We start from the raw sequence: 15143 nt of genomic DNA, 5'->3' as shown, positions 1-15143 counted from the left end.
GTCAGGACTGTCCTGAAGTCACACATTCAACACACAGGCGCCTCACACCTCACTCCCTGTCAAAGCTCATCCAAGGAGCACGATTACACACACTTCATATATCAGTCTGAGCTTTGAGTCTTCCTAGTCTCGAGCTGTAGATATGCCGTATTCAGTGTCCAGTGGAGGTGCGAACGCCGTCCAGGCCGTCTCAACGCAGTCGGACGGAAAGACCTTTCAGCAGCTGAGGCAAGAATGTCTGCAGAAGAAGAAGTTGTTTGAGGACCCCGATTTTCCTGCCTGCGAGGCATCTCTGTTTTACAGCGAACGCGTTCCCATCAACTTTGAATGGAAAAGACCAGGGGTATGTATTTGAAAAACCTTCCTGGACGACTTGGGTCACTTTAAAAATGGTTCTGCAAGACTCATGAATGACAGTCGAATGTTTTTGTCAAGAGTGTAAACAGATGACAAGTAACTCTTTCAGTTGTTTTTTTACTTGCATGCCATGCCATACAAGATAGACTTACGATGTGGTTGCATTTTTGCATTTTCTTCCAATGACAGGAGAGGATTGTAGCAAGGCACACAGTAAATGATTATTTTCTGTGTTGACTCAGGTAGGAGTGGTACCTGACAAACTGTTCTTAGATCTTAGACCTGGTCTTTATTCAATGATTATAAATCGGGGTCAGATGGCTGAGCGGTTAGGGAGTCAGGCTATTAATCAGAAGGTTGCGGGTTTGATTCCCGGAGGGCCAAATGACGTGTCCATGGGCAAGACTTACTTACTGTAAGTCGCTCTGGATAAGAGCGTCTGCTAAATGACAACAACAAAAAATTCTATATTGAGAATTGGGATGTTCTGCCTTCTGAAACATATGGTTCAACATGGCTTGTACCTCTGACTATGGTTGTAGTAACCTACACATAATAAAAGGCCCAGTTGTAAAAACTCCATTCAAAGTATTTATGACCAATGCACATATCTGTCTTGGGCGTTCCTTTACGGTGAATGTCTCAGTGTGCATTTTTGTGCACTCCACTGTACTACATCTCCTGTACATGGAACTTGGGACTCTGTCTCATTGAGACAACCGGAATGTGCACACACCTATCATTGGCATTCATTTCACTCCACCCTCCCCATCTAAACCAGTTCTGTCACCAACTGTCTCACACCTTTTCAACTATCCTAATTCCATCCATAGGAACTCTGCAGTGACCCTAAGTTCATCGTTGATGGGGCATCAAGGACAGACATTTGCCAAGGACAACTAGGTTTGTGATCTCTTCACAAGTATACAACTCAGGAAATATTTTAATTATATCGATTACATTTAGTTTGGATTTATTAAATGTAACTATTAAAGAGAACAATTTCAATAAACACCTGAACCATGATCCTAACAAGGTAAACCACTAAACCAAACACGGTAAAAACATGAACCCTAATACCAGAGTTGTTCCTGTTTAAGTCCCATGACCAGGAAAAAACACATCTCATTGTCCCTCTCCTTGTTCCACCATAGGGGACTGCTGGCTACTAGCGGCCATCGCCTCACTGACCCTCCATGAGCAGACGTTGGCCAGGGTGGTGCCCCACGACCAGGACTTTGGGCCCACATACGCTGGCATCTTCCACTTCCAGGTATACAACCGCTCACATATTCTCTAGCTAGCACGTTGTGGAAGAAGGTCCGTCTTCACCAAAATGTGGCTTCTGTCAAGGTTCTGGAGTTTATACGCATTTATATGTTAGCTGAGTGGAAAGAGTCAGAAAAGGAATATGATTCAATAATTATGAGTAGACCAGATCAACCAGTGTTATACAGAATTGGGTAAACTCTCAATCACAGAGAAGACAGCTATTACGTTTCAGTCTGGCTCAACCTATCAGAAAGCCTTCTCCAGCCACAGGCCCCAAATACTATTGACTATAGGTTCCCAGCTGTTACCAGCTCATAGATGGACTAATAACTGATGTATATACATTTCTTTGTGACATTGCTTGTAAAAAGAGCACTACAAAAGAGTTTTGTGGAATCTAGAAATGTATTTGTAGACCATCACATTCAGGGACTTCATGAAAGATTTTAGCCAACATGGATAAAGACAGTCTGAAAAATGTATCCATAAAGTTCAGTCTTAGGCGATTTGAATATGTGAGAAAGGTTTGTCTCGTCTTTAGTTCTGGCAGCACAACCAGTGGCTGGATGTGGTGGTGGATGACAGGCTGCCGGCCGTGAGGAACCGCCTGGTGATGGTCCATTCTGTCTCCAATGACGAGTTCTGGAGTGCTCTACTGGAGAAGGCCTATGCCAAGTGAGTGACCGGTTCTCTCTAGGTTCTCTGTGTAGAATTGGCACTAATGTTGTCAATCAAGAGGTTTACATTGGATTTACTATGCATGAAGTGTTATTTTTGCAATCCTTTTGAAAGATTTTCTTTCTGTAAGATATACTTAGTCCCCTGTTTTTTTTTTACTTTTCTGTTGAGGACACAACAATCTAGGTTTAAATTTAATTTACCTGTATTCACAAAAAGGGTATTTTTCTGACACAAATTGTGCATTGTCTGAGACTAACTTCACCCTTTTGTGTCCTTTCCCTTGTTCCTTCAGGATGAATGGGAGCTATGAGTCCCTGAAGGGAGGCACGACCCTGGAGGCCATGGAGGACTTCACAGGAGGCGTGGGGGAGATGTTCGAGACCAAGACAGCTCCAGCAGACCTCTTCAACATCCTCAAGAAGGCCCACGAAAGAGGCTCCATGCTGGGCTGCTCCATCGACGTAAGGACCCCGGACACTCGCCTAAACTGGGGATATACAGAACAAATTTGAGACTTCACCAGTACACATGGGAGTTTTTGTTCAACAACAATGTTATTGCACAGATACCCAGGATACATTGGAATTTTGAAAGAGCTGATGGTAGCAAAAGCCAGCATACATGGAAGTCAGTGAAGACCAAGTCTGCCATCGTCTTGGCGACCGTAACAGTTTGGTTTTCTCCTCTCTTCCAGATCACCAGCTCTGCCGAGTCCGAGGCCCAGACAGACAGTGGACTGGTGAAAGGGCACGCCTACTCCGTTACGGAACTTGAGGAGGTAGGAGAACGCTTCCCGGATGGCACAGCAAATGTATATCGGGGCTTCCTCCCCTTGTCTGCTTGTCCCCTAGATCTGAACCCGTATTATTGAGCTGGACTGGTCATGATATGGACATTTTTCTTCTCTCGTAGGTGAATTACAGAGGAGGGAAGGTCCAGTTGATCCGAGTGAGGAACCCGTGGGGGCAGGTGGAATGGAACGGCCCCTGGAGTGACAAGTAGGCAATAGAGGGCCAACAGCTCTCAAAATACCACCCCCTTCATTTCGACTGGTTTCTACTATTCAGTGCCTTTAGAATTACATAATCTAATCTAGGAATGTTGTCAGTATTTGTTCTGCTCAATTGATTTCAGTTTAACACTGGGGTATGAGATGAAGAAAGTCAGATTTGTGCAGTACAGTGCTCTGCAGATATTTGTAGAAGAACTTTAATTTTCAACAAGTTTGGATGCACATTTTAATCTACTTTCTGTTTTATAGTTCAAGAGAGTGGGATCTGGTTGATAAAGCTGAGAAAAATCGTATCCTACAGAATTCCCTAGAGGACGGAGAATTCTGGTAGGTATCAGTAGGGATTCTGATGGAGATTGGACAAAACAGAAACACTATAGACTTGTTGGTCCTTTTTAAGATTAAAATTTACAAAAGATGTAGACACAAGCCCCGTATTGAGACATGACGTGAAGTTCTCGGTTAATCCAGGATGGAGTTCAATGACTTTAAGGCCAACTTCGACAAGGTGGAGATCTGCAACCTGAGCCCGGACTCGCTGACCGAAGACACCAAGCACAAGTGGGCCGTCAACATATTCGAGGGCAACTGGATCCGAGGCTCCACTGCTGGTGGATGCAGGAACTTCATAGGTCAGTAGAAGACCCTGGCGATCCATTTGGGGCTCCTTTGAAGACATCTAACAGATGTTAGTGCCAAGTCCCTAGTCTACATATGTAATCAAGCTAACTATTTTCCCTAACGGCAAGCCATGTTTATAATAGACCGGCAACATTATTATCAGTGTAAATGGTTTGACCATTTACAGCCACAATTGTGTACTTTTAAGGATTTTCTTTGTCTAATGAATCATTTTGTGACGTAGTCTTCTAATTGCTAAGGATGAAAAACAAATCTATGACTTATAATCCATTTTTCCCCTAGATACATTTTGGACCAACCCCCAGTTCAAGCTGACCCTGCAGGACACCGATGATGACGATGACGACCTGTGCAGCGTGGTCATCGCCCTGATGCAGAAGAACCGGCGCAAGCTGAGAAAAGAGGGCCTGGACATGGAGACGATCGGCTTTGCCTTGTATCAGGTTAGACCCGCCTGGCAGCTGCTTTGGTCGCCAGATCGTTACACGCTTGACCCTGACCCAGCTTCACATGGGAAAGGGAGATGCCACAGAATTAGATAGACTTTAGTAAGTAAGTAAGTAAGACTTTATTTATATAGCACATTTCATACAAGAATTGTAGCTCAAGGTGCTTTACATAAAATCAATAAAAACAATAATACAAGTGATAAAAGTAATAATAAAATAGCAAATCTATAAAAACAATAATATAACTAATAAAAGTAGTAAAACCCTTCTGAGATTAAATTACTTAAATGCTTCGGTAAAAAGGTAGGTTTTAAGCTGTCTTTTAAAAATGTCTAGCGTGATTAGAAATCTGTAACAATTTAGGGACTACTAGAAAACAAATGTATACATTTAGGGGTGCCCAAGATTTCACAGTTCGGGTGTATGAATACACACAAGACATACAGTACCTTAGAACAGAACTATGAAAAGTATCACTCTTACCCCTTAAACATTTGGGATAGAGAAAAAACTGAGATTTCTACAACAGTTAACCCTACTTATCCTCCCTCAGGCTCCAGATGACGTCGACCATCTGGGCAAGGACTTTTTCCGTTACAACGGCTCCAAGGCCCGCAGCAGGACCTACATCAACATGAGGGAGGTGTCCGAGCGCTTCACTCTTCCCCCAGGGAACTACCTACTGGTGCCCACCACCTTCCAGCCCCACCACGAAGCCGACTTCCTCATCCGGATCTACTCAGAGAAAAAGTCCCAAGCCCTGTAAGTGAACGTCCATGAATCTTCTCATCTGAGATTCGCCAATGATCCTCGATAATAAAAGAGATGAAGCTTACACTGTCTATGGAGGATCTTGGGGCCTGAATGAAGTAGGAACTTCCTTCAAGGTCCTCCTTTTCATCATACCACGTTTTTGTGATCCAAGGAGACAGACAGCTATTAATTGAATCACATAGACCTACACTCCTTGTTGCTGCTCTGTAACTATAATGCCAACTGAAAACTCCCACCTGTTCTATCAACAGGGAGATGGGGAGCACCATCAAGGCTGACCTACCAGACGTGAGTAGACCTGCAGAATGATAGACCCTGAACACTACTGAGATGCTATTTCTAAGTGCTCATGGCGTGTGTGTGTTTCAGCCGCCCATGCCCAGCCTACCAGAGGACGAGTCAGATGAGGAGAAGGGACTAAGGAGGCTGTTTGAGAAGATTGCCGGCTCAGTAAGAACACAATCAATCAAATCATGTGTCCTGTCCATCCTTGTTTCTGAAGAGACCTCAGATCTTTAGAAGGTTGGATGGGTGAAAGCAGCAGGTTTGAAAACTTGCAGTCACTCATCCAGATCATCAATGATTAGATGACGTGCAAAATGGAAGAATGTCCAAACAAAGCATCAAGGAGGACTTTTCAGCATGACAAATTCCAGATATACAAATCCTGTACATCAGAGGGGTTGTGCGCCACCTAGTGGTGATGATATGAACCTTATTCCAATGTGTTTTGTCTTCAGGACCAGGCCATCTCTGCCATGGAGCTCCAGCAGGTGTTGAATGGGGTGCTGAGCAGGAGTACGATTCCCTCTCTAAGACAATAATAACAGATCTCAGATAAATGGTTATCTAGATAGATGTCATGATGAGAGGATTCATTGTGTTTCTTTTTTAATGATCTCCACCAGGAAAAGAAATCAAGTTTGACGGCTTGAGTCTCAGCACCTGCCACAGCATCATCAACCTGATGGATGTATCCTTTAGTCAACTGTTAACCTAAATGTTCTGCTCAGTCCGAAAAATCCAGCCTTGCTGGCTAAATCATATACAGTGTTAATAACATGTTGGGGTGTATTACGACCCAATGCCTAAACTTGTCTTATCTTATCTTAAGTGTGTGCAATGTGTGAACCTATGTACCTTTCTAATGCATTTGCCTTGATGGAGACATCCAGGTAGATAATACAGGACAGCTGGAGTTCCAAGAGTTTAAAATCTTCTGGGAAAAGATGAAGAAATGGATTGTAAGCACAAGACGATGTCTTGTACTCATATGAATTGTTCTGGCTCTAATTGTTTTAACAAAAACAATTGGTAACGCAGAGGTGATGTTGTGTTATTGCAGATGCTTTTCCTGTCCTACGACACAGATCGTTCAGGAAAGATGTCTTCGTATGAGCTCCGCATCGCCCTCAAAGCTGCAGGTGAGAACTCTCCTCGTGTCGTTAAGGGTTACGGTCTAAGCTACTATGTCAGACAACTGGAATGTTTAGGTCCAACCTCAAGACAGAACAAAGCTTTGACCTCCGAGCACATTCAGTGATTTATTTTAGATATCTAATATTTACATAATCGCATGGAATCCCATGGATATAAAGCTTAACAATTTACTACAATTTCAGGCATGCAGTTGAACTCCAAACTATTGCAGCTGCTGGGTCTGAGGTTCGCAGACGACAATTATGACATTGACTTTGACGACTACCTGACCTGCATCGTCCGTCTGGAGAACATGTTCAGTACGTTGACCTGCGTGGCATTTAGGAGTTATGATATCCTACCCTGGATTCATCCATTACAATATTGAATAATTAAGCAATTATTTTTGTAGTGAATGGATAATGATCATCTAGGCCTAATTAGCATCTTTTTACACTCTCAGAAGTATGTAGCTTTGTTGCATGTGCAGAGTTTTTCCATTTAAAAAAAACTAAATTCCTGTTGGACCCACCTGACCTGTTTGTATTTGTCCTCTATCAGGAGTGTTCCAGGCACTGGACAAAAATAAGGAGGGCGTAGTGAACATGAACATGCTACAGGTAGAAACATACACACAATCATTTGTAATTACACATAATATAGATTGTATTATAGAATATATAAATATAATATATGGAATATATACAGTATACATATATTTGAATAATATTGTGTTACTATGATTATAATATGATGATATGCTAAGCAAGTGTAGTTAGAATGCATATCTATGCAATTACATTTTTTATAATTACTACGACTATGATGTGTAGTTAACATGATGGTTTTCATTTGGTTCCCCCAGTTCCTCTTGCTTTCCATGAATGTCTGAAGACCAAACTGAAGCCTCCATGAAGAACAAAAGAAAAACTAGCTGGTCTGAAGACAGCAAGGCTACTTTTTGGACTTTACTAGGCCTTTCACTTAACAGTCATTGCCCCTAGTGTGCATTCTTTTCAATTCTTTAACACTATTTTGTTTCCTTCCCCCAAACACATAAAACCATAAAACGTCATCAAGTAAAAAATGTTTTATTTTTACAAGCAATGTCACAGAAGGCTTTACAGATGCCCATAGATTCTCGCAAACTTTTTGTAAGGGTTTTTAACCATCTTAAAAGCCTAAAGGAAAACTCCCTGAAACTTACTGTTGTGACACATATTCATATCATTATAAGCAACTAAGGGAATTAACAATGTTTTTACAGTGATTAAAGTTACATTATGACTAATAAACCATAAAAAATGTTATGCTGGTGGTTATACTTTTTCAGTATTCATCCAATACATGTATTATACATTGCACAAAATAAATCTTGTTTCAAGTAGTTTCTTGACTTTTTTGTAGAACCTCACATTTGACACCTTTTGAAAGAGGACGCAACTTCAATTGTTATGAAAGGGAATTAAATATATTTCCCCATTGTTCGCAAATATTCACAATGGTGCAACTATTGTCTTAAGAGTCCCACAGTGGCCCCTAGTTCCCCTACTATCCCTTTAATGAGGGTTTGGGGTAAGGGAGTTATGAAAATACGCGAAGAGATGTTTTCCCGGCAGTTCTTCAGTATAAACTTCCTGATGCTAGTTGGATCACCAGATCTCAAACCTCTTGTCTGTCAGGAAGGGCTCTTTGTCCAGAATCCTGTTATTGAAGAGCCTGTGGAGCAAGGTACAGTATTCAGAATTTGAGAACAGATGCCTTTTTCCTTTCGAATGAAGAAAATAATAAGTTATGATATCCTCAATGCAGCTATGTTAAAATGAGAACACAAAAACACACAAATGTAAACACGCTCACCACACAACACTAACGGAGCTGTTGATGGAGACCAGTTGGATTATTCTGTCTGATAGAGCATCAGTGATGTCATTGTGACTCAGGCTAAAATACAGAGGGGTGGGGGGGGGGGGGGGTGGAGAGGAATAGAGAGAGAGACGGAACAGTCTTGATATAAAGCATGAAAGACATGACCAAACACATTCACACACCCACTCCAGAACACTCACTCCAGGACTTGTGCTTTGTGCAGGTGTGGAAGCAGGAGCTCCAGGTGCTGGTCTGTAAGTTGGCAGTGACTCAAGTCCAGTTCAGACAGGCCCTCAGAATGTTCCAGAACCAGGGCCAGAGACCCACAGGCCCTCTGGTCCAGCCTGGTCTCACTGAGGTCCAGCTCCCTACCCAGGGTACCACAGAGGGAATCAGCATAGCGTGGGGATGACGCCCCTGTGACACACTCCTCCATTAGCCGGAGCAACAAGGCTTTACTGGTACTGAGGGGAGGGAACACAGAGATACATCAACGTAGAACCTGTCTGTGTAGTCAAAGGAATTAAAAACACTACTGTGAAACATTCGGTTAAACATCACTGAAATACAGTCCAAAATGTTAATGTGGTAGCTTGGTCCAAGCTACCTCCTACTCTGGCCCTACAGAGATGTAGATTAAACATGTTTTTAAATGAATTGGACATATCATGGAGGTGAAGTTCTGTGTAGCGTTTCAACACCTTGACGGGTAATAACACCTCAGTCTGTTTCTCTCACCTGAGCTTGATCATTCTCAGAATGGGAAGCAGCTCCCTCAGGGCTGCGTCCTCCACCTCACAGTCTTTCAGGATGAGCTGAGGCTGGGTGTGTGTTGGGAGGGAGGGGTAGCTGTCTCTCAGGACGGTGGAGAGGTTCCTGCAGTCCCCAACACTCACACACAGAGGGTCTCCTCCCTCCTGTTCAGACAGGTCCACAGAGGAGCAGGACAGATCCAGCCTGAACTGCAGAGTCCTGAGCAGTTCTGCTGAGAGAGATGCTGCTGCCCCCTGTTGGACAGGAGAGGCAGCGCTACAGCGGAGGAAAGTCAGCAGTAGTCTCCTGTCAACACTGGTAGGTTGGAAGACACAAGGAGACCTGTTAGAACAGCTTACTGTAACACCATATTCTTATGCATGTGATATGTTGCTCCCGATGGGCGCCTTGCATGGCAGCTCGCCGCCGTCGGTATGTGTGAGTGTGAGTATGAATGGGTGAATGAGAGGCAAATTGTAAAGCGCTTTGGGTGCCGCTAAGGTATAAAACACGTTATATAAATGCAGTCCATTTACCATATGAAAAGAATGGTTTATCAATTGAAATAGAGATTAAAAAAATACTTTTTTGCAAACATAAAATCTGATTTGATTTTAAACATAAATGTATTGGTCCAGCAGTGCCATGTTACTGACCTGAGATGCGAGACCCTGTCCAGAAGAGGCAGGATTCCTTCTATCGCCCCCGGTGGTACGGAGGTCCAGAGCAGCTTGAGTTTGACTCTGGCACGGCTGTGTTGGAGGGTGAAGCACAGAGCAGCACAGTCCACAGTGTTCAGCTCTCTGGTGTTCAGGTTGATAACATGGTTTACTGACCACAACAAACTGGACACACGGTCACTGGCACGACTTGCATACATCTCTCTGATGGTTGACAACATAAAACTGGTACTGGGCCTGGGGACAGAAAAAACAGGTATCATTGGATTCTTTTTATACATCAAAAAGCATAAAAATATTGATGTTGATTCAAATATCAACAAATCTCCCCTACCTCTTAATAACAATCCTGTCTATAAAGCATAGAAGATCTGAGGTGTTCTTCTCTGAGAGCTTGAGCTTCCTGAGGTCCACCTGAATTTTGATGTTCTGGGTTGAATTCTTTATCAAATAGAAGAGGACTTCCCAGTCCAGAGAGCAGGTCAGGTCTCTACCAAGCTTCTCCAGGAACGACCGAGTCAGCTGCTTGTCCTGAGCTTCATACACAACTACAGCCAGCTGCTGCACAGCTTCGGAACACAGTCTGAAAAATACAAGAACATCAACAAACCAACGTGAAGGAATGGGAGACTTTCATTACACTAAGCAAAGCAAAAGTACCTTATAAAACTTACAATATGAATAAAGTGCACAGTTTACAATATATTAAATACTGTATACTATAGAATATATGTCGTCCATATAAGTTATTATAATATTATAATGGCTCTACGTGTTGTTACCTGAGAGTCAGAGGGCCGTGGTGGCCCAGCAGTGTGAGGAGAGAGTGAGGATGGATGGAGAACTGAGTCAGGTCCAGACACTGAACTGACCAGAGTCTCAACAGGGACGCCACACTGCTCACAACCCTGGACAGAGCTTCTTCTGACAGCCAGACTTTCTCTAACACCAGGTAGAGCTCCTTAATGGTCACTTGAGAAGCAAGTCTACCTGTCCTCACCAGTCTGGACAGGTGGACTGCCATGGACTCATTCAGTCTGGAAGATTTACAATAATTTACCATGAGTGATCATGCTGGAAGAATTCAGCTTCACAGCTGAAACAGGACAACATTTTCGGTGGGATTATAAACTTTAAATTATAAGGGGATTTTTAATTATATGTGATTATAAACTGTGAAACTTTTATTCAGTGTTTTAAACCATTTCCAAACATGAGTGAGGCTTATAAACTTATCAGTACTTCTTTAATCTCTAAGGGAAATTACATATGTTGATTAACAGACAGACATTATAATGACAACACGCTAACCTGAGCTGTGAGATGTAGGGCAGACACTGGAGGAAACTCCTCACTTCACGCTCTTCATCTGACCAGCCCCTCAGCTTTACTGGTGTCTTCTCTGGTTGGAGTTTCAGCACTTCTAGGAGGATGGAGGCCTTTCTCTCTGAGAGGTGTATGGACCAGACTGCAGGAGCTGACTGGTAAACTGACTGTAATGCTGGAAGGACACTCCTGCCTGTTTGAGTCTCATAGTCCTTCACTTTGGAGTACAGGTCCAGCAGGAAGTCAGATTGATAACGATAATCCTGAATGTCCCAGAAGGGGAAAGTCTTGTAATTGCACACTGATGACAGCAGCTTCAGGGTTTTCTCTCCTGTCTGCTCCTCCCACTGTGCTGCTTGAGACAGGAGATCCACCAGGAACTCAATGGTTTCTTTCTTTTTAATTAAGTATTTAAAAAAACTGCAACATGGACAGCACAAACAAATTCAAGTATATTATGAAAATGCACTATATTAACAAGCTCTAATTTAGTCAATGGGGGTATGCACAATATTTGGGAATTATGACAGAATCCTGAAAGAGATTCATAGAAAGAATATGATAAATGATCAGATATGATCGCTGACATAAAAACCAACTCACCAGAGATGTGAGATGTAGGGCAGACACTGAAGGAAACTCCTCACTTCACTCTCTTCATCTGACCAGCCCATCAGATCTACTGGTTTCTTCTCTGGTTGGAGTTTCAGCACTTCTAGGAGGATGGAGGCTTTTCTCTCTGAGAGGTCTATGGACCAGACTGCAGGAGCAGCTGACTGGTAAACTGACTGTAATGCTGGAAGGACACTCCTGCCTGTTTGAGTCTCATAGTCCTTCACATGGGAGTACAGGTCCAGCAGGAAGTCAGATTGATCATCATCATAATAATAATCCTCTATGCCCCAGAAGGGGAAAGAATTGTAACTGCACACTGATGACAGCAGCTTCAGGGTCTTCTCTCCTGTCTGCTCCTCCCACTGTGCTGCTTGAGACAGGAGATCCACCAGGACCTCAATGGTTTTTTTCTTTTTATCCCAGTATGTAAGAAAACTGCAACATGGACAGCACAAACAAATTCAAGTATATTATGAAAATGCACCCCTATTATCAAACTCTAAATTAGTCAATGGGGTTAAGCATACTATTTGGAAATTATGACAGAATCCTGAAAAATGTGAGAGAAAGAATATGAAAAATGATTGGACATGAAAACCAACTCACCCGAGCTGTGAGATGTAGGGCAGACACTGTAGGAAACTCTTCACTTCACTCTCTTCATCTGACCAGCCCCTCAGCTCTACTGGTTTCTTCTCTGGTTGGAGTTTCAGCACTTTTAGGAGGATGGAGGCTTTTCTCTCTGAGAGGTCTATGGACCAGACTAGAGGAGCAGCTGACTGGTAAACTGACTGTAATGCTGGAAGGACACTCCTGCCTGTTTGAGTCTCATAGTCCTTCACATGGGAGTACAGGTCCAGCAGGAAGTCAGACTGATCATCATCATAATCATCATCCATGTCCCTGAGGGGGAAAGTCTTGTAACTGCACACTGATGACAGCAGCTTCAGGGTCTTCTCTCCTGTCTGCTCCTCCCACTGTGCTGCTTGAGACAGGAGATCCACCAGTAACCTAGTGGTTTCTTTCTTTTTATCCCGGTATGTAGGAAAACTGCAACATGGACAGCACAAACAAATTCAAGTATATTATGAAAATGCACTATATTAACAAGCTCTAATTTAGTCAATGGGGGTATGCACAATATTTGGGAATTATGACAGAATCCTGAAAAAGATTCATAGAAAGAATATGATAAATGATCAGATATGATCGCTGACATAAAAACCAACTCACCAGAGATGTGAGATGTAGGGCAGACACTGAAGGAAACTCCTCACTTCACTCTCTTCATCTGACCAGCCCATCAGATCTACTGGTTTCTTCTCTGGTTGGAGTTTCAGCACTTCTAGGAGGATGGAGGCTTTTCTCTCTGAGAGGTCTATGGACCAGACTGCAGGAGCAGCTGACTGGTAAACTGACTGTAATGCTGGAAGGACACTCCTGCCTGTTTGAGTCTCATAGTCCTTCACATGGGAGTACAGGTCCAGCAGGAAGTCAGATTGATCATCATCATAATAATAATCCTCTATGCCCCAGAAGGGGAAAGAATTGTAACTGCACACTGATGACAGCAGCTTCAGGGTCTTCTCTCCTGTCTGCTCCTCCCACTGTGCTGCTTGAGACAGGAGATCCACCAGGACCTCAATGGTTTTTTTCTTTTTATCCCAGTATGTAAGAAAACTGCAACATGGACAGCACAAACAAATTCAAGTATATTATGAAAATGCACCCCTATTATCAAACTCTAAATTAGTCAATGGGGTTAAGCATACTATTTGGAAATTATGACAGAATCCTGAAAAATGTGAGAGAAAGAATATGAAAAATGATTGGACATGAAAACCAACTCACCCGAGCTGTGAGATGTAGGGCAGACACTGTAGGAAACTCTTCACTTCACTCTCTTCATCTGACCAGCCCCTCAGCTCTACTGGTTTCTTCTCTGGTTGGAGTTTCAGCACTTTTAGGAGGATGGAGGCTTTTCTCTCTGAGAGGTCTATGGACCAGACTAGAGGAGCAGCTGACTGGTAAACTGACTGTAATGCTGGAAGGACACTCCTGCCTGTTTGAGTCTCATAGTCCTTCACATGGGAGTACAGGTCCAGCAGGAAGTCAGACTGATCATCATCATAATCATCATCCATGTCCCTGAGGGGGAAAGTCTTGTAACTGCACACTGATGACAGCAGCTTCAGGGTCTTCTCTCCTGTCTGCTCCTCCCACTGTGCTGCTTGAGACAGGAGATCCACCAGTAACCTAGTGGTTTCTTTCTTTTTATCCCGGTATGTAGGAAAACTGCAACATGGACAGCACAAACAAATTCAAGTATATTATGAAAATGCACTATATTAACAAGCTCTAATTTAGTCAATGGGGGTATGCACAATATTTGGGAATTATGACAGAATCCTGAAAAAGATTCATAGAAAGAATATGATAAATGATCAGATATGAACATAAAAACCAACTCACCAGAGATGTGAGATGTAGGGCAGACACTGAAGGAAACTCCTCACTTCACTCTCTTCATCTGACCAGCCCCTCAGACCTACTGGTTTCTTCTCTGGTTGGAGTTTCAGCACTTCTAGGAGGATGGAGGCCTTTCTCTTTGAGAGGTTTATGGACCAGACTGCAGGAGCAGCTGACTGGTAAACTGACTGTAAAGCTTGAAGGACACTCCTGCCTGTTTGAGTCTCATAGTCCTTCACATGGGAGCACAGGTCCAGCAGGAAGTCAGACTGATCATCATCATCCATGTCACTGAAGGGGAAATTCTTGTAACTCCACACTGATGACAGCAGCTTCAGGTTCTTCTTTCTTGTCAGTTCTTCACACTGTGCTGCTTGAGACAGGAGATCCACCAGGACCTCAATGTTTTTTTTCTTTTCATACCAGTATGTAGGAAAACTGCAACATGGACAGCACAAACAAATTCAAGTATATTATGAAAATGCACTATATTAACAAACTCTAAATTAGTCAATGGGTTATGCAAACTATTTGGAAAAGATGACAGAAACCTGAAAAAATGTGAGAGAAAGAAGATGAAAAATGATCAGACATTAACATGAACACCAAATCACCTGAGCTGTGAGATGTACGGCAGACACTGTAGGAAGCTCCTCACTTCACTCTCTTCATCTGACCAGCCCATCAGCTTTACTGGTTTCTTCTCTGGTTGGAGTTTCAGCACTTCTAGGAGGACGGAGGATTTTCTCTCTGAGAGGTCTATGAACCAGACTGCAGGAGCAGCTGACTGGTAAACTGACTGTAATGCTGAAGGACACTCCTGCC

At 43.0% G+C, this 15143-nt stretch overlaps 2 protein-coding genes across 2 annotated transcripts in view; one reads left to right on the top strand and one right to left on the bottom strand.

Moving 5' to 3' along the window:
* The first annotated feature begins 7 nt into the window (after nt 1–7).
* Nucleotides 8–7993, top strand: capn9 (calpain 9). The gene is made up of 20 exons (XM_062447955.1): nt 8–343; nt 1191–1260; nt 1512–1630; nt 2171–2304; nt 2603–2771; nt 3005–3088; nt 3223–3308; nt 3572–3649; nt 3794–3954; nt 4247–4407; nt 4967–5175; nt 5439–5475; nt 5557–5637; nt 5928–5985; nt 6096–6160; nt 6363–6431; nt 6533–6611; nt 6810–6926; nt 7168–7226; nt 7472–7993. The coding sequence occupies exons 1-20, from the start codon at nt 143–145 to the stop codon at nt 7496–7498; spliced, it is 2064 nt and encodes a 687-aa protein (XP_062303939.1). The 5' UTR covers nt 8–142; the 3' UTR covers nt 7499–7993.
* LOC134009153 (uncharacterized) overlaps nt 7682–15143 on the bottom strand; it is a 10389-nt gene continuing 2927 nt past the window's right edge. Inside the window, exons 3-16 of the mRNA XM_062448879.1 lie at nt 14933–15125; nt 14322–14756; nt 13701–14144; nt 13083–13529; nt 12456–12899; nt 11838–12284; nt 11220–11654; nt 10691–10945; nt 10243–10491; nt 9885–10145; nt 9214–9543; nt 8676–8939; nt 8467–8550; nt 7682–8325 (exon numbers count right to left, since the gene is read on the bottom strand). Coding sequence (XP_062304863.1) covers nt 8259–8325; nt 8467–8550; nt 8676–8939; nt 9214–9543; nt 9885–10145; nt 10243–10491; nt 10691–10945; nt 11220–11654; nt 11838–12284; nt 12456–12899; nt 13083–13529; nt 13701–14144; nt 14322–14756; nt 14933–15125 — 4355 coding nt within the window. The 3' untranslated portion in view covers nt 7682–8258. The remainder of the gene's footprint in view (nt 8326–8466; nt 8551–8675; nt 8940–9213; nt 9544–9884; nt 10146–10242; nt 10492–10690; nt 10946–11219; nt 11655–11837; nt 12285–12455; nt 12900–13082; nt 13530–13700; nt 14145–14321; nt 14757–14932; nt 15126–15143) is intronic.

Source organism: Osmerus eperlanus, chromosome 22 (assembly GCF_963692335.1).
Source record: "Osmerus eperlanus chromosome 22, fOsmEpe2.1, whole genome shotgun sequence".
Taxonomy (NCBI): Eukaryota; Metazoa; Chordata; class Actinopteri; order Osmeriformes; family Osmeridae; genus Osmerus; species Osmerus eperlanus.
This window is presented reverse-complemented; position numbering and strand designations above follow the sequence as displayed.

What these genes read in the sequence shown, in the direction of transcription:
- capn9 (XM_062447955.1), top strand. Translation starts at nt 143, where the DNA reads ATGCCGTATTCAGTGTCCAGTGGAGGTGCGAACGCCGTCCAGGCCGTC. An exon ending in CCGTTACGGAACTTGAGGAG is followed by an intron (nt 3,089 to 3,222) that starts GTAGGAGAACGC and finishes CTTCTCTCGTAG; the next exon opens with GTGAATTACAGAGGAGGGAA. An exon ending in GAGAAAAAGTCCCAAGCCCT is followed by an intron (nt 5,176 to 5,438) that starts GTAAGTGAACGT and finishes TTCTATCAACAG; the next exon opens with GGAGATGGGGAGCACCATCA.